The following is a 23,234-nucleotide window of genomic DNA, read 5'->3' as shown; positions in this document are numbered from 1 at the left end:
CTCAGGTTCTCTCCACTCGATCTCAGGTTCTCTCCACTCGATCTCAGGTTCTCGCCACTCGACCTCAGGTTCTCGCCACTCGACCTCAGCTTCTCTCCACTCGATCTCAGGTTCTCGCCACTCGACCTCAGCTTCTCTCCACTCGATCTCAGGTTCTCTCCACTCGATCTCAGATTCTCTCTACTTGATCTCAGATTCTCTCCACTTGATCTCAGCTTTCTGCCACTGGACCTCAGGTTCACTCCACTGGACTCCCACTTCTCTTCCCTGGACACCAGCTTCTCATTACTAGACCTCAGCTTCTCTACACTTGATCTCTTTTTGTCCACACTCGGCCTCAGCTCCTTCTCATTCTGCCCCAGTTTATAGCCTCTGGATCCCAAGTCCTCTCCACTGGTCCCTACCTTCTCCCCAGCAGACCTCGACCTCTCTTCAAAGCCAGACCCCCTCATAGGCCTTGCTGTCATCCCTGCACTCTTAGATTTAGCCCTTATTTTGTGTTTGACCTCTTGCTTTCCCCAAATCTCCCTTGGGTTGTCTTTCCCCAAATCTACTGAAGCTTGTGATGCACTTGCTCTACGGTGCAGCAGCTTCACATCCATCCTTTCCTGACTCGGGCCTGATTTCTCTTTCAAGGCCTCCTTTTCCACATCTTCCAGTCTCCAGTACTCAGACTCCAGCTTCGGCTTTTGAGTGTTTCTACTCAGAAGCTCCACTCTCTTCCCAATCACCATGAGGCCGTTCCAAGGTCCCCAGGTTTTCTCTCGCAGCATCGGCGCCCCCTCGTAGCCCTGCTCCAGTGGCGGCCGCCCGTGGAACCCGGCCTTGCCAGGGGCGCCCTGGCCCTGGGCCTTGGGGAGTCCCCTAGTCCTCTTAGGCTGCTTACCCCGCCGCTCCCTACGGCCCAAGGGCGGAAAACTTAACAGAACACCCTTCTCTAAAGACATCCTCCCCTGCCCTCGCCCCTGGTCCACCACCCACATCCCCACCCCCGCTCCCCATTCCCCGTCCCCACCCTGCCACCCTCACCCCCTTCCCTGTCCCCTTCCCTTTCCCCTTCCCCTTCCCCTTCCCCTTCCCCTTCCCCACCGCCTGGTGGTAGCCAAACTGGGCGAGTGCGCACGCGCAGGCCGCACGTGGCGGTTGGAAGCAGCGGCCCGGTACAGCGGCACGAGGTTGGGATGTTAGTCAGCCGGAGACAGGAGGGAGACGCGGCACGCGGCCTCTGCGACCCTAGAGCTATCTTGACCCCAGCTCCCACACTGTCGCCTATCACTGGCCTACGCTCCATGCCGCGTGCCCCTTAAAAGCTGAGGCCTGGGCCAGGAACCGCAGACATTCCAGCCAATGGTGTCACGTACGGTAGCCCCGGTATCCAATCGAAAGGCGCGGCTGAGGGAAACGCGTAGGAACCGCCCCCGACTCTACGCGACTCCCTGGACGGGCGGGGGAGAGCGTCTCAGTCAGCTGAGAGCATCCGGGCTCGGTCGATTCTTCGGGCGAGTTACCGGGTCGACCTGCGGGAGCACGCGGGCAGTGGCCGGACGCTGAAGCCGTGTGTGCTGCCGCCCAGGAGAGCGATGGAGGTGCATCCGGAGGCTGGGAAGGAGGGCAAGGTAGAGAAAGGATGAAGACCCCCGCCAGCCTCCCCTCACTCTGTGAGAGCCGGTGATGCCCAATCAGGCGGTGGTGTGTGCGCGCGCGCCCACGTGTGTGCGCGCTCGTCTGTGTGTCTGTGGTCCGCCTGTGTCTGTTTCTGTGTGTGTATAGCCTGCATGTGACTGTGTGTGTGTGTATGTCGGTGTGTCTGCATATGACTGTGTGTGTGTCTGTGTGTATGTGTATGTCTCTGTGTGTCTGTGTGTCTCAGTGTGTGTATCTCTGTATCTGCGTGTCTCTGTGTGTCTGCATGTGCCTGTGTGTGTGCACATGTGCGTTTGTGTGTGTCTGTGTGCGCGCGTGTCTGTGTGTGCGTGCGTCTGTGTGTCTGTCTCTGTGTGTCTGTGCATGTCATGTGTCTCTGTATCTATGGTCTGCATGTATCTTTGTGTGTGTGTGTCTGCGTGTATAGTCTGCATGTGTGTGTGCACATGAGAGTCTGTGTGTACGTGTGTGTATCTCTGTATCTGTGTATGGTCTGCATGTCTTTGTGTCTGTGTCTATGTCTGTGTGTGTGTCTCTGTGTGTGTGTGTGTCTGTGTGTGATGGTCTGCATGTGTCTTTGCCTATGTGTGTGGGTATGTGTATGTCTGTGTGTCTGCATGTGTCTGCGTGTGTCTCTGTGTGTCTGTGTGTGTACATGTCTCTGTGTGTCTCTGTGTCTCTGTGTATCTGTGTCTGTGTGTCTGTGTGCATGTGTGTGTGTCTGTGTACCTGTATTTGATCTGTGTATGTCTTTGTGTGTGTCTATTTGTCTGTGCGTCTGTGTATCTGTGTGCGTTTCTGTGTGTCTGTGTGTGCATGTGTCTGTGTGTGTTTCTATGTGTGTCTGTGTGTGTCGATGTCTGTGTTTGTCTCGTGTGTCTGGATGTGTGTATGTGTGCCCATATGTCTCTGTGTGTATGTGTGTGTCTGCACAAGTGAGAGAAGGGAGACTTGAGCAAGGGGGTGGGAAGCCTCTGTGGCACCTGCGTGGGGATTGACGAGGATGCCAAGGGAGGCAGTGTTTTGCCTTTGTCCTGACAGATGGAAAGGGACCCGTCACTGTCACTCTTACCCTCCTCAGAACCAACTCACGCTGGCTTGATGGGGGTAGGGGGTGAATGGGAGAGGAGGGCTGGATGTTAGGGATTGAGCAGAGGCTGGCGTGAGGGAATCCTGTTCAGCACTAATGGCTTCACTTGTGTTCTGAGTTCATATAATCATAAGATCATTTCTTCCTTTGGACTTCATTCAGCAAGGAGTTGTCAAGCATCCACGTTGTGCCAAGGATAGTTACAGCATGGAGAGGTGCCCCCTTTTGGGAGTTGGAGGCATATGCCTAGTGGGCTGTGGCTGAGGATGAGGACGAAGCAGTTGTGGTCCATCTTTGAGGCCTCAGCCCCCTCAAGCAGCTACCAAGCAGTGTAGGTCAGAGGAGAGATACTAAGGCAGCAAGAAGGAGGCTGGGGACTAGGGGACCTGCCGCGCCAGTGAGCCAGACTATATGTGTTTGGGGTCTGGGGCAAGTGGAAGAGCCTGCGTTGGTAGTGTCAGAGAAGCCAAGAAATGAGGAGTGGGGTTCAAGTGGTTTGGAGGAACAAGAGGGACTGAGAGACACAAAGCTGGAACAGAATATGTCTGCTTCAATGTTTATGTTCATCTTCATGGTTAAAGTAGTTAACATATATAAAATGCTTAGGACATATATATGAAATGGTTAGAGCGGTGCCTAGCATGTTGTAAAGGCCAACATAAGAGTTAACTATTATATTATTATTATTGTAGTATTATTGCTGTATGTTCTGAGGGTGTGTTGAGCTATTGAACAGATGGATGCACCACCCAGCCTTTGCAGGAGCCATAATCTCTGGAAGTTCACTACCAATACTTATCCTCTAGGTTAAGATTGCCTTCTCTAAGATCCTCCTTTAAATATAGAGACAAAAAAGAATATATAAGTAAAAATGTAATAAAGGAGAAAATGAAATAATATAAAATACTGGCCAGGTGCAGTGGCTGAAGCCTATAATCACAGCACTCTAGGAGGCCAAAGCAGGTGGATGACTTGAGGTCAAAAGTTCAAGACCAGACTGGTCAGCATGGTGAAAACCCATCTCTACTAAAAATACAAAAAATTAGCCAGGCATGGTGGCACGCACCTATAATCCCAGTTACTTGGAAGGCTGAGACTGGAGAATCACTTAAACTCAGGAGGCAAAGGTTGTCGTGAGCTGAGATCGCACCATTGAACTCCAGCCTGGGCAACAGAGCAAAACTCTATCTCGAAAATAAATAAACCCAAAGGATTATAAATAGTTCTACTATAAAGACACATGCACACATATGTTTATTGCAGCACTATTTACAATAGCATAGACTTGGAACCAACCCAAATGCCTGTCAGTGATAGACTGGATAATGTGGTACATATACATCATGGAATGTAGCCATAAAAAAATGAGATTATGTCCTTTGCAGAGATGTGGATAAAGCTGGAAGCTATCATTCTCAGCAAACTAACACAGGAACAGAAAACCAAACACCGCATGTTCTTACTCAAAAAAAGCAAGATGACAAGTTGGTAGCCTGCTACATCAGTAATTACAATAATTATGAATGGACTAAATTCTCCAGTTTAAAAAAACATTGTCAGATTGTATTTTGGAAAAAAACAACTAGAGTCTGTTAAAAGCGACATATTTTAAATATAAGGACACAGAAAGGTTGATATAAATGGGTGGGAGCTGAGCATACTGATGCCCACCTGTGGTCCCACCTATGTGGGAGGCTAAGGTGGGAGCATTGCTTCAGCTCAGGATTGTTTGAGTCTACAATGAGCAATGAGCTGTGATTGTGTCACTGCATTCCAACCCGGGAGACAGAGTAAGACCTTGTCTAATAAAAAAAAAAAAAAAAAAAAAGGCCAGGCGAGGTGGCTCACGTCTGTAATCCTAGCATTTTGGGAGGCCACGATGGGTGGATCACCTGAGGTCAGGAGTTCAAGACCAGCCTGGCCATCATGGTGGAACCCCGTCTTTTTTTTTTCTTTTTTTTTTTTTAAATAATCAGCTGGCTCTATTTCACACACACAAAAAAGAGGGTTGGGCACAGTGGCTTATGGGATTTGAGGTTAGGAATTCGAGACCAGCCTGGCCAACATGGTGAAACCCCATCTCTTGAAAATACAAGAATTAGCTGGGCATGGTGGCACATGCCTGTAATCCCCACTACTCAGGAGGCTGAGGCAGGAGAATGGCTTGACCCCAGGAGGTGGAGGTTGCAGTGAGCCGAGATCATGTCACTGCACTCCATCCTGGGTGACAAGGCAAGACTTTGTCTCAAAAAAAAAAAAAAAGTATATCAGAAATAAAGAGGGATGGCCAGGTGCAGTGGCTCATGCCTGTAATTCCAGCACTTTGGGAGGCCAAGGTGGGTAGATCACCTGAGGTCAGGAGTTTGAGACCAGCCTGGCCAATGTGGTGAAACCCTGTCTCTACTAAAAATACAAAAATTAGTAGTGGCAGACACCTATAATCCCAGCTACTTGGGAGGCTGAGGCAGGAGAATCTCCTTAACCCAGGAGTCGGAGGTTGCACTGAGCCAAGATCACGCCATTGTGCTCCAGCCTGGATGATGAGAGCAAAACTCTATCTCAAAAAAAGAAAAAGAAATAAAGAGGGACATTTTATAATGATGAAAGAGTTTATTCCACAGAAAGATAATCCTAAATTTATATGCACCTAATAAAATAGCATCAAAGTAAAAGATGACAGAACTGAAAGAAATAATAGGCAAACCTACAATAAATAGTAAATAAAGTATGATTTTTTTTTTTTTAGAAAAGGGGTCTTTTTATGTTGGCCAAGCTGATCTCCAACTCCTAAGCTCAAGTGATCCTCCCACCTCAGCCTCCCAAAGTGCTAGAATTACAGATATGAGTCACCATGCCCAGCCCAGTAAGAAATTTTAACACAACTCTCAAAAACTGTTAGATCAAGCAGACACAAATATCAGTAAGGATTTAGAAGATTTAAATAACATGATTAATCAACTTGATCTAATTGACTTATGTAGAGCTCTATACTCAACAACTACAGAAAATACATTTTTAAAAATGCACATGAAACATTTACCAAAATTAATGATATATTCAGCTATAATGCAAGTATCAATAAAATTTAAAAGACTGAAATCATATAGAGCGTATTCTCTGCTCCAGAGTTAATAAGGAATCAAAACAAAAACATAACTAGATTCTAAAATATTGGAAATTAAGCAACATGCTTCTAGATAACTCATAGGTCAAAGAAGAAATTAAAATGAAAAACAGAAAATATTTTTAAATTGATGATTATAAAAATATGACATATCAAAACTCATAAAATACACACAGTGTCCAGAGGGAGATGTATGCTACAACATGCATATTTTAGAAAAGAAGAAAGCCTTGAGTATATGACATTGAAGAAAATAAGTTATCATTTTTTTTTTTTTTTTGGGGGACGGAGTTTCGCTCTTGTTACCCAGGCTGGAGTGCAGATCTTGGCTCACCGCAACCTCTGCCTCCTGGGTTCAGGCAATTCTGCCTCAGCCTCCTGAGTAGCTGGGATTACAGGCACGCGCCACCATGCCCAGCTAATTTTTTGTATTTTTAGTAGAGACGGGGTTTCACCATGTTGACCAGGATGGTCTCAATCTCTTGACCTCGTGATCCACCCGCCTCGGCCTCCCAAAGTGCTGGGATTACAGGCTTGAGCCACCGCGCCCGGCTCATTATTTTTTTTTGAGACAAAGTCTCACTCTGTTGCCTAGGCTGGGGTGCAGTGGCACAATCTCAGCTCAGTGCAACCTCTGCCTCCCAGGTTCAAGCAATTCTCCTGCTTCAACCTCCCCAGTAGCTGGGACTATAGATGCGTGCCATCACAACCAGATGTTTTTTTTGTATTTTTAGTAAAGACAGGGTTTAACCATGTTGACCAGGCTGGTCTCAAACTCCTGACTTCAGGTGATCCACCTACCTCAGCCTCACAAAGTGCTGGGATTACAGTTATGAGCCACTACGGCTGGCTGGAAAATAAGTAACTTAAAAAAATTATTTTGGGCTGGGCATGGTGGCTCACGCCTGTAATCCAGCACTTTGGGAGGCTGAGGCGGTTGTATCAGGAGGTCAGGAGTTCCAGACCAGCCTGATCAACATGGAGAAACCGTATCTCTACTAAAAATACAAAAATTAGCCAGGTGTGATGCCACACACCAGTAATCCCAGCTACTCAGGAGGCTGAGGCAAGAGAATTGCTTGAACCCAGGAGGCAGAGGTTGCGGTGAGCCGAGAGTGTGTCATTACACTCCAGCCTGGGCAAAAGAGCAAGACTCTGTCTCAACAACAACAACAAAAAAAATCTTAGAAAAAGAAGAGCAGCTGGGCGTGGTGGCTCACGCCTGTAATCCCAGCACTTGGGAGGCCGAGGCAGGCGCATCACGAGGTCAAGAGATCGAAAAAGAAGAGCAAGTTAAACCCTAAGAAAATAGGATAAGAGGATAAGCACAGAAATCAATAAAGGCTGGTTGCAGTGTCTCACGCCTGTAATCCCAGCCCTTTGGGAGGCCCAGGTGAAAAGGCGAGGATCACTTTAAGCTCAGGAGTTTCAGATCAGCCAGGGCAACATAGTGAGACCTCCTCTCTACTAAGCAAACAAACAAAAGTCAATAAATAGAAAATAAACATACAAATAGAGAAAATCAATAAATCGATAATGCCAAAAGTGGTTTTTAAAAAAATATTGATAAAATTAATAAACTAGCAAGACTGACAAACGAGAGATTCAGAGAGCAGGAGAGAGATGGAGAGGAAGGAGAAGAATACTAATTACCATTATCAGGAATGATAAAGGGGATGTCACTAGAAACACTACAGACGAAAAAAGACAATGAGTAGATAGGAGCAAGTTTTTGCCAAACTCTAGGTAATTTAGATGAAATGGACAAATTTATTGAAAAAGGCAATTTACCAAACCTGAAACAAGAATAGAAAATCTAGGTAGTCCTATACGTATTATAGTCCTATACATATAAATTTAAAACATTTCCAGAAATCTCTTTCTAGCACAAATAAAATCACATGAAAATTCTTCAAAACATTACAGAAGAAATAATACCATTTTTACATAAATAATTCCAAAAAACATAAATAGAAGGCACAGTTTCTGTCTTATTTTAGGAGGAGAGCATAACCTTGATACAAATATCTGTCAAGGGGAGATACAGATGGTGGTGAGGATTGCACAACAATGTGAATGGGCTTAATCCCACTGAATTGTATGCTTAAGAATGGTTAAAATGGGGTCAGGCACAGGGGCTCAGGCCTGTAATCCCAGCATTTTGGGAGGCTGAGGCAAGTGGATCACCTGAGGTCAGGAGTTCAAGACCAGCCTGGCCAACATGGTGAAACCCTGTTTCTACTAAAAATACAAAAATTAGGCTGGGTGCGGGGGCTCATGCCTGTAATCCAAGCACTTTGGGAGGCCGAGGTGGGCGGATCATGAGGTCAGGAGATTGAGACCATCCTGGCCAATCTGGTGAAACCCCGTCTCTACTAAAATACAAAAAATTAGCTGGCCATGGTGGTGTGTGTCTGTAGTCCCAGCTACTTGGGAGGCTGAGACAGGGGAATCACTTGAACCCAGAAGGCGGAGATTGCAGTGAGCTAAGATCTCGCCACTGTACTCTAGCCTGGCGACAGAGCAAGACTCCATCTCAAAAACAAACAAACAAATTAGCTGGGCATGGTGGCAGGTGCCTGTAATCCCAGATACTCTGGAGGCTGAGGCATAAGAATCAGTTGAACCCGGGAGGTAGAGGTTGCAGTCAGCCAAGATTCCACCACTGCACTCCAGCTTGGGCAACAGAGCAAGGCACCGTCACAAAAAAAATGGTTAAAATGGTAAAATTTATATTATGTATATTTTATCACAATAAAAAATTGTTAGGAACATTACAAGAAAGGAAAAATACATGTTAATATCTCTCATGAACATAATGAACATAGATGCAAAAATCATAAAATATTATCAAGTTGCCGCTGGGGGCCAAGCATGGTGGCTCATGATTATAATCCAAGCACTTTGGGAGGATGAAGCGGGAGGATTGCTTGAACCTAGGCGTTCAAGACCACCCTGGGCAACATAGAGAGACCCCCGTCTCTACAGAAAAATTACAAATTAGCCAGGCGTGGTGGCACATGCCTGTAGTCCCAGCTCCTTGGAAGGCTGAGGCGGGAGGATCACTTGAGCTCAGCAGGTTGAGGCTGCAGTGAGCTGTAATCATAACACTGCACTCCAGCCTGGGCAACAGAGTGAGACCCTGTCTCAAAAATTTAAAAAAGAAGGTTGAGGCTGCCCATGGTGCTCATGCTTATACTGCCAGCACTTTGGAAGACTGAGGCAGGAAGATTGCTTGAGCCCAGGAGTTGAGCTGACAGTGAACCATGATCACACCACTGCACTCCAGCCTGGATGACAGAGCAAGACATTGTCTCAAAAAAAAAAAATCAAGTTGAATAAGCAATATAGAAAAGGATAATACTTCATGAACAGGGCCTTCTTCCAGGAATGCAAGGTGGTTTAACATTTGCAAATCAGTCAATAAAATTCAGCACATAAACAGGTAACAAGAACATTCATATGATTTATCTCAATCAAGGGAAAAACAATCGATAAAAATCAACACTCAAATTAGACATAGCAGGGAGCTCCATTAAGCTTCATTAAGATATCCTTGGTTAAAAAAAATATCTAAAAACACTTTGGGGTTAAGTTTTGAATGAAGTCCCTCTTAGATCAGGAACATGTCATCATATCACTGCTTCTACATTGTACTAGAGGTCCTGGCAAGTGTAATAGGACGGTAAAAAGAAATAAAGGTATAAAGGTTAGAAAGGAAGAACTAAAACTGTCATTATTTTAGATTATAGGACTGTATATGTAGGAAATCCAAAAGAACGGGAAGGTGGCACAGGCCTGTAATCCCTGAACTCTGGCAGGCCTAGGTTAGGAGATCTCTTGAGCCCAGGAGTTCGAGACCAACCTGGGCAACATAGTGAGACTCTATGTGTACAAAAAAATGCAAAAATTAGCCGGGCATGGTGGCAGATACCTGTAGTCCCAGCTACGCGGGAGCCAGAAGTGGGAGGATCCCTTGAGCCTGGGAGTTCAAGGCTGCCATGAGCCAAGATGGCACCACCACACTCCATCCTGGATGACAGAGCAAGACCCTGTCTCAAAAAAAAAAAAAAATCTACAAACAATTAAATTTATAAGCAAATTCATTGATTCTGTGACTAGAATTTTAGAAAATTGAATTCAGCAAGATATTTCAATAATTTATTAAAATTAAAAAGTAAATTTGCCTGGACACATGGTAAATATATAAAAATCTATTATGTTTCTCTCTGTCATTCATTCTTTTTCTTTTCTTTTCTTTTTTCTTTTTTTTTGAGACTGAGTCTTGCTCTGTCGCCAGGTGCCAGGCTGGAGTTCAGTGGCGCAATCTCGGCTCACTGCAACCTTCAAGCAATTCTCCTGCCTCAGCCTCCCGAGTAGCTGGGACCACAGGCACGCGCCACCATGCCCAGCTAATTTTTGTATTTTTTAGTAGAGACAGGTTTCACCATGGTCTCGATCTCTTGACCTCGTGATCCACCCACCTCGACCTCCCAAAGTGCTGGGATTACAGGTGTGAGCCACCAAGCCCAGCCTCTTTTTTTTTTTTTTTTTTTTAGATGGAGTTTTGCTTTTGTCACCCAGGCTGGAGTGCAATAAAGCAATCTCAGCTCACTGCAACCTCCACCTCGCCGGTACAAGCGATTTTCCCACCTCAGCTTCCCAAGTATCTGGGATTACAAGTGCCCACCACCATGCCCAGCTAATTTTTGTATTTTCAGTAGAGACGGGGTTTCAGCATGTTGACCAGGCTGGTCTCGAACTCCTGACCTCAGGTGATCCACCAGCCTCGGCCTTCCAAAATGCTGGAATTACAGGCATGATTGGCCTTTTTTTTTTTTTTTTTTTGTTTATATTGAGACTGGGTCCTGCTCTGTCATCCAGTCTGGAGTGTAGTGGTGTGATCATGGCTCACTGCAGCCTCGACCTCCTGGGCTCCAGTGATCCTCCTACCTCAGCCTCCCAAGTAGCTAGGACTACAGGCAGCTGCCACCACACCTGGCTAATTTTTGTATTTTTTTTTTTGTAGACACAGGGTTTCACCATGTTGCCCAAGTTGGCCTCGAACTCCTGGGCTCAAGTGATTCTCCTGCCTGAGCCTTCCAAAGTGCTGGGTTTACAGGCATGAGCCACCATGCCCAGCCTATTGTGTTTCTATATACAATTATAAGATGAAACTTGAAAAAATATCATTTAAAAAGCAAAGAAGCCGGGCGCGGTGGCTCAAGCCTGTAATCCCAGCACTTTGGGAGGCCGAGGCGGGTGGATCACGAGGTCAAGAGATCAAGACCATCCTGGTCTACATGGTGAAACCCCGTCTCTACTAAAAGTACAAAAAATTAGCTGGGCATGGTGGCACGTGCCTGTAGTCCCAGCTGCTTGGGAGGCTGAGGCAGGAGAATTGCCTGAACCCAGGAGGCGGAGGTTGCGGTGAGCCGAGATTGCGCCATTGCACTCCAGCCTGGGTAACAAGAGTGAAACTCTGTCTCAAAAAAAAAAAAAAAAAAAAAAAAAAAAAAGCAAAGAAAGGCCAGGCACAGTGGCTCACGCCTGTAATCCCAGCATTTTGGGAGGGAGAGGAGGGGATCACCTGAGATCTGGAGTTTGAGACCCGCCTGCCCAACATGGTGAAACCTGGTCTCTACTGGGAATACAAAAATTAGCCAGGTGGCCTGGGGGGGTGCCTGTAATCCCAGCTGCTTGGGAGGCTGAGGCAGGAGAATCACTTGAACCGGGGAGGCAAAGGATTCAGTGAGCCAAGACCAAGCCATTGCACACTGACCTGGGCAACAAGAGCAAGACTCTATCTAAGAAAAAAATAAAAATGAAAAGCAAAGAAAAAAGAGAATCATCAAATACCTAGCAATAAGTATCATAGAAGACATGCAAGACCTTTACACAGAAAACTACAAAACATCAAATAAGATCTAAATAATTGGAAAAATATTATTTGTTTTTAGATTGGAAGATTAAAAATTATAAATTATAAAATTATAAAGAGATAAATTCTTCCCAGATTGATCTACATATTTGATATAATCACAATAAAAATCCTAGTACATTTTGTAAGCAAAGAAATGAACAAGCAGAATATTTGTAGAAATGTAAATGACCTATAATAGCCAAAATTATTTTGAAAAAAAGTATAAAGTTGGAGGCTTTGCACTATCTAATTTCAACTCTCACCTGTCAAGTTACAGTAATGAAGACAGTGAGATATTGTCATAAGGATAAACATTTAGACCAATGGAACACAGTAGAGAGTCCAAAATTTGTCACTCTTAATAGGTCAATTGATACGTGTACACCAAAGCAATTCAATAGCAAAAAAAAAAAAAAAAATCTTTATAACAAATAGTGCTGAAGTAGCAGGCCACATGGCATAATGAATCACAATCCATGCCTCACACTGCATATACAAAGTGAATTGAAAATGGCCAGGCTTGGTGGCTCACGCCTATAATCCCAGCACTTTGGGAGGCTGAGGCAGTTGGATCATTTGAGGTCAGGAGTTTGAGACCAGCCTGGCCAACACGGTAAAATCCCATCTCTACTAAAAATACAAAAATTAGCCAGGCATGTGACGCATGCCTATAGTCCCAGCTACTTGGGAGGCTGAGGCAGGAGAATTGCTTGAACCCAGGAGCTGGAGGCTGCAGTGAGCCAAGATCCTGCCACTGCACTCCAGCCTGGGTGACAAAGCAAGACTCTATCTCAAAAAATGAAAATTAAAAAAATGAAAGGCCAGGCACAGTGGCTCATGCCTGTAATTCCAGCACTTTGGGAGGCCAAGGTGGGCGGATCATGAGGTCAGGAGATCGAGACCAGCCTGGCCAACATGGTGAAACCTCATCTCTACTAAAAATACAAAAATTAGCAGGGTGTGATGGCAGGTGCCTGTAATCCCAGCTATTTAGGAGGCTAAGGCAAGAGAATCGCTTGAACCTGGGAGGTGAAGGTTGCTGTGAGCCGTGCCATTACACACCAGCCTGGATGACCTGAGCAAAACTCTGTCTCAAAAAAAAAAAAAAAAATGAATTGAAATAGATCATAGCTGGACAGGGTGGTTTCACACCTCCAATCCCAGCACTTTGGGAGGCCAAGGCGGGGAGATCACTTCAGGTCAAGTTTGAGACCAGCCTGGCCAACACGGTGAAACCCTGTCTCTACTAAAAATACAAAAATTAGCCAAGCATTGTGGCAGGTGTCTGTAATCCCAACTATTCAGGAGGCTGAGGCAGGATAATCACTTGAACCTGGGAGGCAGAGTTTGCAGTGAGCCAAGATTGTGCCACTGTACTCCAGCCTAGGCCACAGGGCAATACTCTGTCTCAAAAAAAAAAAGAAAGAAAATGGATCATAGACACAAGAACTAAAACTATAATGCTTCTAGAAAAATAAATAGAATATCTTCATGACCTTGGGGTAGGCAAAGTTTTCTTCAACAGGACACAAAAAGCCTTAACCACAGAAGAAGACTGTTTGGCTGGGCACAGTGGCTCACACCTGTAATCCCAGCACCTTGAGTGGCCAAGGTAAGCACATCACCTGAGGTTGGGAGTTTGAGACCAGCCTGACCAACATGGAGACTCCATCTCTACTAAAAATACAAGTTAGCTGGGCGTAGTGTCGTATGCCTGTAGTCCCAGCTACTTGGAGGCTGAGGCAGGAGAATCACTTGAACCTGGGAGGCAGAGACTGTGGTGAGCAGAGATTGTGCCATTGCACTCCAGCCTAGGCAATAAGAGTGAAACGCCATCTCAAAAAAAAAAAAAACAAAAAAACACAAAGAAAGAAATAAAAAAAAATTTTATGTTGAGCTTGTAACATTTAACATTTGAACCATTAAGAGAGTCAAAAGGCCAACTATAGACTAGGAAAAGATGTTGACAAAACGTATAATCAACAAACGGTTTATCTCCAGGAACAGAGTTCCTACAAATTACTGAGAAACAGATAATTTGATCTTTCAAAGAGGCGGAAGGAAAGAACGAGAGACCTGAACAGGCACTTCACAAAAGAAGATATGCAGATGGCTGATAAATGCAGAAAATGCCGCTCAGCATCATTCCTCACCAGGTAGCACCAGTGACACTCCCCAGGTCTGGACTAACAGGGCAAAAGTAAAAAAGAGTAACAACTCTGAGCTGTCACAGTGGTGTGTGCCCAGATTCATCTATATATTCGACACAATCACAATCAAAATCCCAGTACGTTTTTTAGGGGTAGAAATTAACAAGCAGAATATGTGCAGAAATGCAAATGATGTATAATAGCCAGAATTATTTTGGAAAAAAAGAATAAAGGTGGAGCCCTTACACTATCGGATTTCAAGTCTTACCTGTCAGGTTACAGTAATCAGGACAGTGAGATATTATCATAAGGACAAACATATCGACCAATGGAACAGAGTAGAGAGTCCAAAGTTTATCATACTTAGTAGGTCAATTGACATGTGCACACAAAAGCAACTCTCAGCTACTCCAGAGGATCGCCTGAGCCCAGTTCAAGGCCAACCTGGACAACATTAGCAGGACTCTTGTTTCTTTAAAAACAAAAAAGAGGCCAGGCATGGTGGCTCATTCCTATAATCCCAGCACTTTGGGAGTCCAAGGCGGGTGGATCACGAGGTCAAGAGATTGAGACCATCCTGGCCAACATGGTAAAACTGTCTCTACCAAAATATTCAAAAATTAGCTGGGTGTGGTGGCAAGCACCTGTAGTCCCAGCTATTCGGGAAGCTGAGGCAGGAGAATTGCTTGAACTTGGGAGGTGGAGGTTGCAGTGAGCCAAGATCTCACCACTGCACTCCAGCCTGGCACCTGGTGACAGAGCGAGACTCTGTCTCAAAAAAAGAAAAGGGAGAAAGAAAAAGATAAAAATGACTAACAATTCTTAAGTATTGGCAAGGATGTAGTACAACTGGAACTTTCATGCACAGTGCTGCTGGGAGTGTAAATTGGTTTAATCACCTTAGAAAATTGTTTGGCAGTATTTACTAAAGCGTTTTAAACATGCAATATGCCTTCCCTGTGACCAAGCAATTCTCATACCCAACAGAAATGGGGACTTAGGTCAAAAGTCCTCAAAAGACGACTGGGGGTGGTGGCTCACACCTGTGATCCTAACACTTTGAGAGGCCAAGGTGGGCGGATCACTTGAGGTTAGGAGTTCGAGAGCAGCCTGGACAATGTAGAGAAACCCTATCTCTACTAAATTACAAAAATTAGCCAGGCATGGTGGTGGGCACCTGTAATCCCAGCTACTCAGAAGGCAGAGGCAGGAGAATGGCTTGAACCTGAAAGGCAGAGGTCGCCTTGAGCAAGATCACGTCACTGCGCTCTAGCCTGGGTGACACAGCAAGACCCTGTCTCAAAAAAAAAAAGGGCCTCAAAAAACGTCTGCAACAATTTTCATGGAAGCCAGACACGGGGGTGCACACCTGTAATCCATCTCTTTGGGAGGCTAAAGTGGAAGGATGGCTTGAGGCCAGGAGTTCAAACCAGCCTGGGCAGCATAGCGAGAACACCCCCCTGCTTAAAAAATGGAAGAAAAGTAAAAATTTTAAAAAAGATTGTTCATGGCAGCTTTATTCATAATAGCCAAAAACTTGAAATAATCCAAATGACCATCAACAGTAGAGTGGATACATACATTGTGATATAATCATAAAATGAAATAAGACGCAGGAATGAAAACAACTGCTTCTCCTCTCAACAACATAGAACTCTCTAAAGAATGGGGGCACAAAAGAATACATAACGCATAATTGCATTTCTGGGAAGTTCAAGAATAGGCCAGAATGGGCTGGGCTCAGTGGCTCATGCCACCTTGGGAGGCCGAGGCGGGCAGATCACCTGTGGTCAGGAGTTCAAAACCAGCCTGGCCAACATGGTGAAAACCCTGTCTCTACTAAAATAAAAAAATTATTGGGGTGTGGTGGTGGGCGCCTATAATCCCAGCTACTCGCCAGGAGGCTGAAGCAGGAGAATCCCATTAGCCTGGGGGGTAGTGGTTGAAGTGAGCTGAGATCATGTCACTGCACTCCAGCCTGGGCGACAGAGTGAGACTTGGTCTCAAAAAAAAAGAATAGGCTAGAATAATATATGGTGATAGAAGTCAGAATGGCGGTCACTTCTGGGGTGGGGGATAATTGTTGTTTTTTTTTTTTGAGACACTTTCTCACTCTGTCACCTAGGCTGGAGGCTGAAGTGCAGTGGCAAGGTCCTGGCTCACTGCAGCCTCAACCTCCCAAGCTCAATCTTCCCACCTCAGCCCCCCAAGTAGCTGGAACCACAAGCATGTGACCACACTCAGCTAATTTTTTTTTTTTTTTTTTTGAGACGCAGTCTTGCTCTGTGGCCCAGGCTGGAGTGCAGTGGCACGATCTTGGCTCACTGCAACCTCCCCTCCCACATTCAAGCGATTCTCCTACCTCAGCCTCCCACGTAGCTGGGACTACAGGTGCCCACCACCACACCTGGCTAATTTTTTTTTTTTTCTAGTAGAGACGGGGTTTCACCATGTTAGCCAGGATGGTCTCAATCTCCTGACCTTGTGATCTGCCCGCCTCAGCCTCCCAAAGTGCTGGGATTACAGGTGTGAGTCACCACGACTGGCCAATTGTTGGGGGTTTTTTGTGGAGGCGGGGTTGGAGGGTGTCTCACCATGTTGCCCAAACTGGTCTTGAACTCCAGGGCTCAAACGATTCTCCTGCCTTGGCCTCCCAAAGTGCTGGATTACAGAACTTTAATTTTTTTTTTTTTTTTAAGACGGGGTTTCACCATGTTGGTCAGGCTGGTCTTGAACTCCCAACCTTAGGTGATCCGCCTGCCTTGGCCTCCAAAGTGCTTGGATTATAGGTGTGAGCCACCACAGCCGGCAAAAAAAATTTTTCTTTAATTGTCTGGACATGGTGGTACACGCCTGCGGTCCTTGCTGCTAGGAAGGCTGAGTCAGGAGGATTGCCTGAGCCCAGGATATGAAGGCTGCAGTGGGCTGTGGTGGTGCCACCACACTCCAGCCTGGGTGACAGAGCAAGACTCTGTCTCCAAATAAGTAAAGAAAATATATATCATGATCTGAATGGGTGATGGTTATCTAGCTGTATATATATCTACAAATTAATTGGTGCTTTACACTTAAAATTTGTGCACTTTCCTGTAACTTATGCCTCAATTTAAAAAAAGGGGGGGACCAGGTGTGGTGGCTCACGCCTATAATCCCAGCACTTTGGGAGGCTGAGGCAGGCGGGTGCAAGACCAGCCTGGCCAACACAGCAGAACCCCGACTCTACTAAAAGTACAAAAACCAGCCAGTAGTGGTGCGCACCTGTAATCCCAACTACTCAGGAGGCTGAGGCAGGAAAATCGCTTGAACTCGGGAGGCAGAGTTTGCAGTGAGCCAAGATCATGACACTGCGCTCTAGCCTGGGTGACAGAGCGAGACTCTACCAAAAAAAAAAAAAAAAAAAAAAATGGCAAAATGGCAAGAAACACTGTAGAGATAACCCTGTCAACAGTGACCAGCAACCTTAGGGTCAATTCCTTTATGCTGGACAGCCAGGAGGAGGGGAGAGATTCGGGCATCTCCACCCAGGGAGGAGACATCACTAAACCAGCTGCAGATGGGCCACCATCAGGCAGGGGCCGACCTGTTTCTGGACCCACATACCATCAAGCGCCATCTCAGGGACCATCTCCAAAGTGTGCCAAAACCAGAGAGAGGAGAGAGTGAGGAGGCCTCCAGATTGAGAGGTGGGAGAGGTGCCTTTTGTATACTGGTGAGCAATGCTGAAAGACAGAGTGATTCCTAAGCCTCTTCCCTTCCCCCTAATATCACTTGGCACAATGATGTGGACACAGTAGGTATTCAATAAATGCATGTTGCTTCTGGCCCTTTGGAAGGCTAAGGTGGGAGGATTGTTTGAGCCCAGGAGTTGGAGACCAGCCTGGGCAACATAGTAAGACCCTGTCTCTAAAAAAAAAAAAAAAAATAGCTGGGCATGGTGGTACGTGTCTGTAGTCCCAGCTACTCGGGAAGCTGAGGCAGGATGATCACTGGAGCCCAGGGGTTCGAGGCTGCAGTGAGCTATGATGGCACCACTGCATTACAGCCTGAGTGACAGAGCAAGACCCTGTCTCAAAAATAAATAAATAAATAAATGTTGAACAGCTCAATGCAAGAACAAGCTAGTAGCTCAGTGTCTCGTGGACCTTTTTACTTGGAGAAATACACATGCTTTGCATGTAAGCTGTTGCCTCTTGGCACCAAAAGTAGTAAATGGAATGGTTTTGGCAACCCCACCAGAAGAGGTGGGAACATCTCATCCAACTCACTTGAAGCCTTGGTTAAGGGATGCCTGAGGAAGCCAGCTGGGGAAGAGGTGGGCAAGTAACTGAGAAAGAGCATGGGGTTGGGAATTAAGAAACTGAGTTGCGCCCGGCGCAGTGGCTCACGCCTGTAATCCCAGCACTTTGGGAGGCTGAGGCAGGTGGATCACCTGAGGTCAGGAGTTTGAGATCAGGCTAGCTAACATGGTGAAACCCCGTCTCTACTAAAAATACAAAAATTAGCCTGGCGTGGTAGTGCACCTCTGTGATCCCAGCTACTCGGGAGGCTGAGGCAGGAGAATTGCCTGAACCCAGGAAGCGGAGGTTGCAGTGAGCTGAGATGGTGCCACTGCACTCCAGCCTGGGCCACAGAGCAAGACTCCATCTTAAAAAACACAAACAACAAAACAAAACAAAAAACTGGGTTTCAATCTGGTACTGTTGCTTTGCAGCTGCATAACCTTAGACAAATTACTTTACCTCTCTGGTGGTCTCAGCTTCAATATCTGTAAAATGGGAAGCATTCTGCTTGCCTCCAAGGATGGGAGTGTTAAAATGTTTTGGCAGTTCCCAAGCTCAGGTCAGTGCCTTATCAGGACCCCTCTCTGGTGACCTGGGGCATTGTGGAAGCAGTGCGGCTGAAGACGGCTCTGCAGGTGGACCAGGCCTGCAGGGCAAGGAAGGGCAAAGGGGCCATGCTCAGCCAGGCCAGAGACCTCCTTTCCTCCACAGCCTTCCTGCGCATTGGTGGAACTGCAGGGAGACAGCTCCTTACAGGTGGAGATCTCTGACGCAGTGAGTGAGCGGGACAAGGTGAAATTCACTGTTCAAACCAAGGTGAGGCAGTGCGGGCCTCGAGGAAAGGTGCTGGTGGCTGCCTGCAGGAGGCCTCCCCCAGGGGTGGTAGACATGTGCCAACACAGCCTGCGGGCCCTGTTCCTCCACCTAGCACTTGCCCTCAGTCCCTTCTAGAAAGTGAGCATCTTGGCTAGGCTCTGGGTGTCTTTGCCTGAGGCCCTGAGTCCTAATCATCCCTGCCCACCATTCTGAATGAAATCATGGACACCTGAGCGCTAACTGGGTCCTCCCTGGAAAGTGGGATGAGGGGGACCCAAAAGTAGGTGCCCAGGAGACTTGTTGAGGCAGGGCTTGGGGCAGAGAGGGACCTCAGACGGCCTTCCTGCCTCCAGAGCTGCCTCCCTCACTTCGCCCAGACTGAGTTCTCAGTCGTGCGGCAGCACGAGGAGTTCATCTGGCTGCATGACGCCTACGTGGAGAACGAGGAGTACGCCGGCCTCATTGTGAGGAGGGGCTGGGCAGGGGCTGGGAGGGACAGGCAGAGCACTGGGTGAGGACCAAAGGCTGTGACGGCCGCCTCGGCAGTGAGAGGCCTCCCAGCTCTGTCCCTCCTTTGAGCAGATCCCCCCAGCCCCTCCAAGGCCAGACTTTGAGGCTTCGAGAGAAAAGCTGCAGAAACTGGGTGAGGGGGACAGCTCTGTCACTCGGGAAGAGTTTGCCAAGATGAAGCAGGAGCTGGAAGCGTGAGTGCCACCTCTTTTCCCCGCTATGCCCAGAGCCCAGCTGTCTTCCCCAGCTATTCCCCCAATGAATATTTAGCAACCCTGACCTCTGACCCCAGAAAGGGGACAGGCAGGATGATGGGAGCTGAGCAGGGCCTGTGAGCCGCTGCTGCTCTCGCAGGGAGTACCTGGCCATCTTTAAGAAGACAGTTGCGATGCACGAAGTCTTTCTGCAGCGCCTGGCGGCCCACCCCACCCTGCGCCGAGACCACAACTTCTTTGTTTTTTTGGAATATGGACAGGATGTGAGCTGGGCCGAATCCCTAAAATCACCCCTGGGGCAGGAGTCTAGCGTGGGTCGGGAGGCACCCAGGGTTGGCAGGGCTGGACAAGCGGCCCAAGTGGGCCCAAGCCTGTGTCTCAGCTCCGTGAGTGGCTTGTGACATGGGCTGGGAGGCGAGAACGCCCACCCCGCCATCACACCCTCCTTGTGTGCCTCAGCTGAGTGTCCGGGGGAAGAATAGGAAGGAGCTCCTGGGAGGGTTCCTGAGGAATATCGTGAAGTCCGCGGATGAAGCCCTCATCACTGGCATGTCAGGGCTCAAGGTAACCCTCGGGGCTCCTCTCTAGATTCAACCCAGTGCCTCAAGTCCACAGCACAGACAGAGGCCCAGGCTGGCTGTGGGAGGGAAGCCAGTGGTGGGGCCTGGCCTGGATTAGAAAGAGATTTCGCCAACCCCGGGTGCCTGTGCTGCCAAGCTCCTTGGTGACCCAGTGTCAATGGGCTCCTGCCTGGCTCCCTTAGGAGGTGGATGACTTCTTTGAGCATGAGAGGACCTTCCTGTTGGAGTATCACACCCGTATCCGAGATGCCTGCCTGCGGGCCGACCGCGTCATGCGCTCCCACAAGTGTACGCAGGGCCCAAGGGGTCCTGGATCCCCCTGCCCCTCTCCCCAGCGGTTCAACTCCTTGGGGGAGAGAAGAGAGCAGGGCATGCCACAAGCACCAGAGCTTGACATGCAGATGTAGGGGCTCTGATGGGGGTTGTTCCCCAACAGGCCTGGCAGACGATTATATCCCTATCTCAGCTGCACTGAGCAGTCTGGGAACACAGGAAGTCAACCAGCTAAGGACGTGAGGACTCCTCCCACCTCTACCCTCTCCCAATGCCTGTAATACCATGTCTTCCCATGAGGGGTCACTCTGTAGATGTCTACTGTCAGCTGTAGGTGGGAGGTGTAGGCTCTTGTTGGGGGAGGGTGTTGGGAGGGAAAGGGGAGAGGGAGATTCCTGAGGAGAGGCTGAGGCAGAGAGCTCTGAGCTGTGTCTCAGCCCCCAACCCTAACTCCTCCCCACTGTTTCCTAGGAGCTTCCTCAAATTGGCAGAGCTCTTTGAACGGCTGAGGGTAAGTATTGCCTTCTCTTTCCTGGTGAGCTTTGGAGGGAAGATGAGTCCTGCAGAGGAAGAGCTCCAGGATCATCTTGGGATGTTCAGTGATAATTTGGGCCCACTGGCAAGCTGGGCTCACACTCCAGACTAGTTTAGTAAGAGGTGGGGTGAAAACGAGAATCCAGCCGTGTGTGTGTGTGTGTGTGTGTGTGTGTGTGTGTGTGCGCGCGCGCGCACACACACGTGGCAGGGGACCGGTGGGAGGCACAGGGTGTGTCCAAACCTCTGGCAGGCTGCACCCAGCTGCCAGCACACTGCCCGGGTACACACTTCCCCCCTTTCCCCAAGAAAGTCACTGGAGTGTCTCCATCTTCCCAAAATGTCTGTTAGACTGCATTTCTTCCTGCTCAAGGCCCTTCAGGGACCCTGCCTCTTTTGGAAGCTCCCCAAGCCCCAAAGCCCAAAGTCCCGAGCTTCCATTTTCAGCCTCTTGTGCTCCAGCCTCTGCCTCCATTCCCTGCTCTGCCCAAGTGCCCTCCCTGAACCCAGGCTTAATCCAGGCTTGCACAGCTGCCAAGCTCTCAGCTCCCTCTGTCTGGCTTTTACTTAGTCCCCAAGATCCAGACTAGATGCCATTTCCTCTGTGAAGCCTTCCCTGGCCTGCTCCCCTGAACACCAAGTCTGACCTGGAGCAGTTACCTAAGGCTTCTTTGCTGGATATTTAGATGAAGAGGTGCCTCCCACCCTTTAGCTGCCCCTCTGACAAGCTCCCTTCCCAGTGCCCACTTTCTGATGCAGAAGCTGGAGGGCCGGGTGGCTTCCGATGAGGACCTGAAGCTGTCAGACATGCTGAGGTATTACATGCGCGACTCACAGGCAGCCAAGGTGAGAGGCAGCCCCAGAGCAGTGCTCACGCCTGGAGACCAGGACAGGGCAGCAGTGACCCTGTGCCCATGGTTCTAGGACCTGCTATACCGGCGGCTGCGGGCACTGGCTGACTATGAGAATGCCAACAAGGCGCTGGACAAGGCACGCACCAGGAACCGGGAGGTTCGGCCCGCCGAGAGCCACCAGCAGCTGTGCTGCCAACGCTTCGAGCGCCTCTCCGACTCTGCCAAGCAAGGTGAGCCCGCAGTCCCCAGCCTGGAGCCACCTGTCCTGCCCAGCCCAGGGCCCCATGCCCCTTCCCCTCCTCTCCAGAGCTCATGGACTTCAAGTCCCGCCGGGTCTCCTCTTTTCGAAAGAATCTCATTGAGCTGGCAGAGCTGGAGCTCAAACATGCCAAGGTGAGCCCTCCCACCCTCACGGGCCCTTGTCACGCCTCCCACCTCCAACCTCCCTCCCCCCACAGGCACGAGGGTATACGTGCATGTGTGTACGCAGGTGTGCGCATATGTGGGTGTGTGCATGCATGTGCATGTGTGCACGCACATGGTGTGAGGAGGGGCCATCCATGAGAGTAGCCCCAGCTAAGGCTCAGGACCCTTACCTTCTTGGTAAGAAGCCCCAGTTAACCGCACCTGTTATTGCAGAGAGCGGAGGCGTGGGGAGGAAGGGGGCATCTAACGTGCAGAAAGAATGGCACTGACTTAGAGAGCAGGGGACTTCAAGGACCTGTTTCTCCTCTGCAGGCCAGCACCCTGATTCTCCGGAACACCCTTGTGGCCCTAAAGGGGGAACCTTAGAGCAGCCAGACCTTGCTCTGGGATCTCTAGTAACGGGGGTATCCCAGACCCCTCTCCAGCAAGATGTCTCCTTCCCTAGCACAGTGCCACTAGCCACATCGTCACTCTGCCCCACATCCTCCCAGGGAAAGCCCGAACCCGCTACCCCACCACCACCAAAGGTGCCAGGCCCTGCAAGACACAGGGCAGCATGGGCATTATAATTGGCCACAGGTCAGCAGAGCCCCAGGGACCCTGACATCCCCCCACCACCAGGCTGAAGGACAGCCTCTACCCTCACCCGTGGCCTTGAAGGAATCACAGCTCACTTGATCCCAGCCTGTTCTCCTTCACAAATAAAAACCCTGGTTTTGCAGCAAGGGGGCCTGTTGTCCTTACTTCCCACAGCTCAAGGGTCCACCAGGCACACCCTCTGCCAAGGCAGTATCAAGATCAGAACCTGGGGATA

The 23,234-nt window shown here is 48.4% G+C and overlaps 1 protein-coding gene across 3 annotated transcripts; it reads left to right on the top strand.

Annotated features, from left to right (window-relative positions):
- The first annotated feature begins 1,118 nt into the window (after window positions 1–1,118).
- Window positions 1,119–23,145, top strand: SNX32 (sorting nexin 32). Of its 3 annotated transcripts, none has more exons than XM_032282809.1 (13): window positions 1,121–1,586; window positions 18,923–19,027; window positions 19,381–19,491; window positions 19,610–19,731; window positions 19,892–20,015; window positions 20,212–20,316; window positions 20,516–20,621; window positions 20,770–20,845; window positions 21,078–21,117; window positions 21,900–21,986; window positions 22,065–22,224; window positions 22,302–22,387; window positions 22,733–23,145. In XM_032282809.1, exons 1-13 carry the CDS (start codon window positions 1,581–1,583, stop codon window positions 22,784–22,786), a joined length of 1,182 nt encoding a protein of 393 aa, XP_032138700.1. In that variant the 5' UTR covers window positions 1,121–1,580; the 3' UTR covers window positions 22,787–23,145. The 3 variants fall into 3 exon arrangements, with proteins under 3 accessions (XP_032138701.1, XP_032138700.1, XP_032138699.1); XM_032282808.1 differs by having other exon boundaries at window positions 1,121–1,616; XM_032282810.1 differs by lacking the exon at window positions 21,900–21,986 and having other exon boundaries at window positions 1,119–1,616.
- The last annotated feature ends 89 nt before the right edge of the window (window positions 23,146–23,234 follow it).

This window comes from Sapajus apella, unplaced genomic scaffold (assembly GCF_009761245.1).
Source record: "Sapajus apella isolate SASKATOON/1434 unplaced genomic scaffold, GSC_monkey_1.0 scaffold14, whole genome shotgun sequence".
Taxonomy (NCBI): Eukaryota; Metazoa; Chordata; class Mammalia; order Primates; family Cebidae; genus Sapajus; species Sapajus apella.
This window is presented reverse-complemented; position numbering and strand designations above follow the sequence as displayed.

Excerpts from the sequence above, each read along its gene's own strand:
- SNX32 (XM_032282808.1), top strand. The coding sequence starts at position 1,581 with ATGGAGGTGCATCCGGAGGCTGGGAAGGAGGGCAAG. Across the intron at positions 20,317-20,515 it reads CTGGCATGTCAGGGCTCAAG|GAGGTGGATGACTTCTTTGA; the intron begins GTAACCCTCGGG and ends TGGCTCCCTTAG. Across the intron at positions 22,388-22,732 it reads TGGAGCTCAAACATGCCAAG|GCCAGCACCCTGATTCTCCG; the intron begins GTGAGCCCTCCC and ends TCTCCTCTGCAG.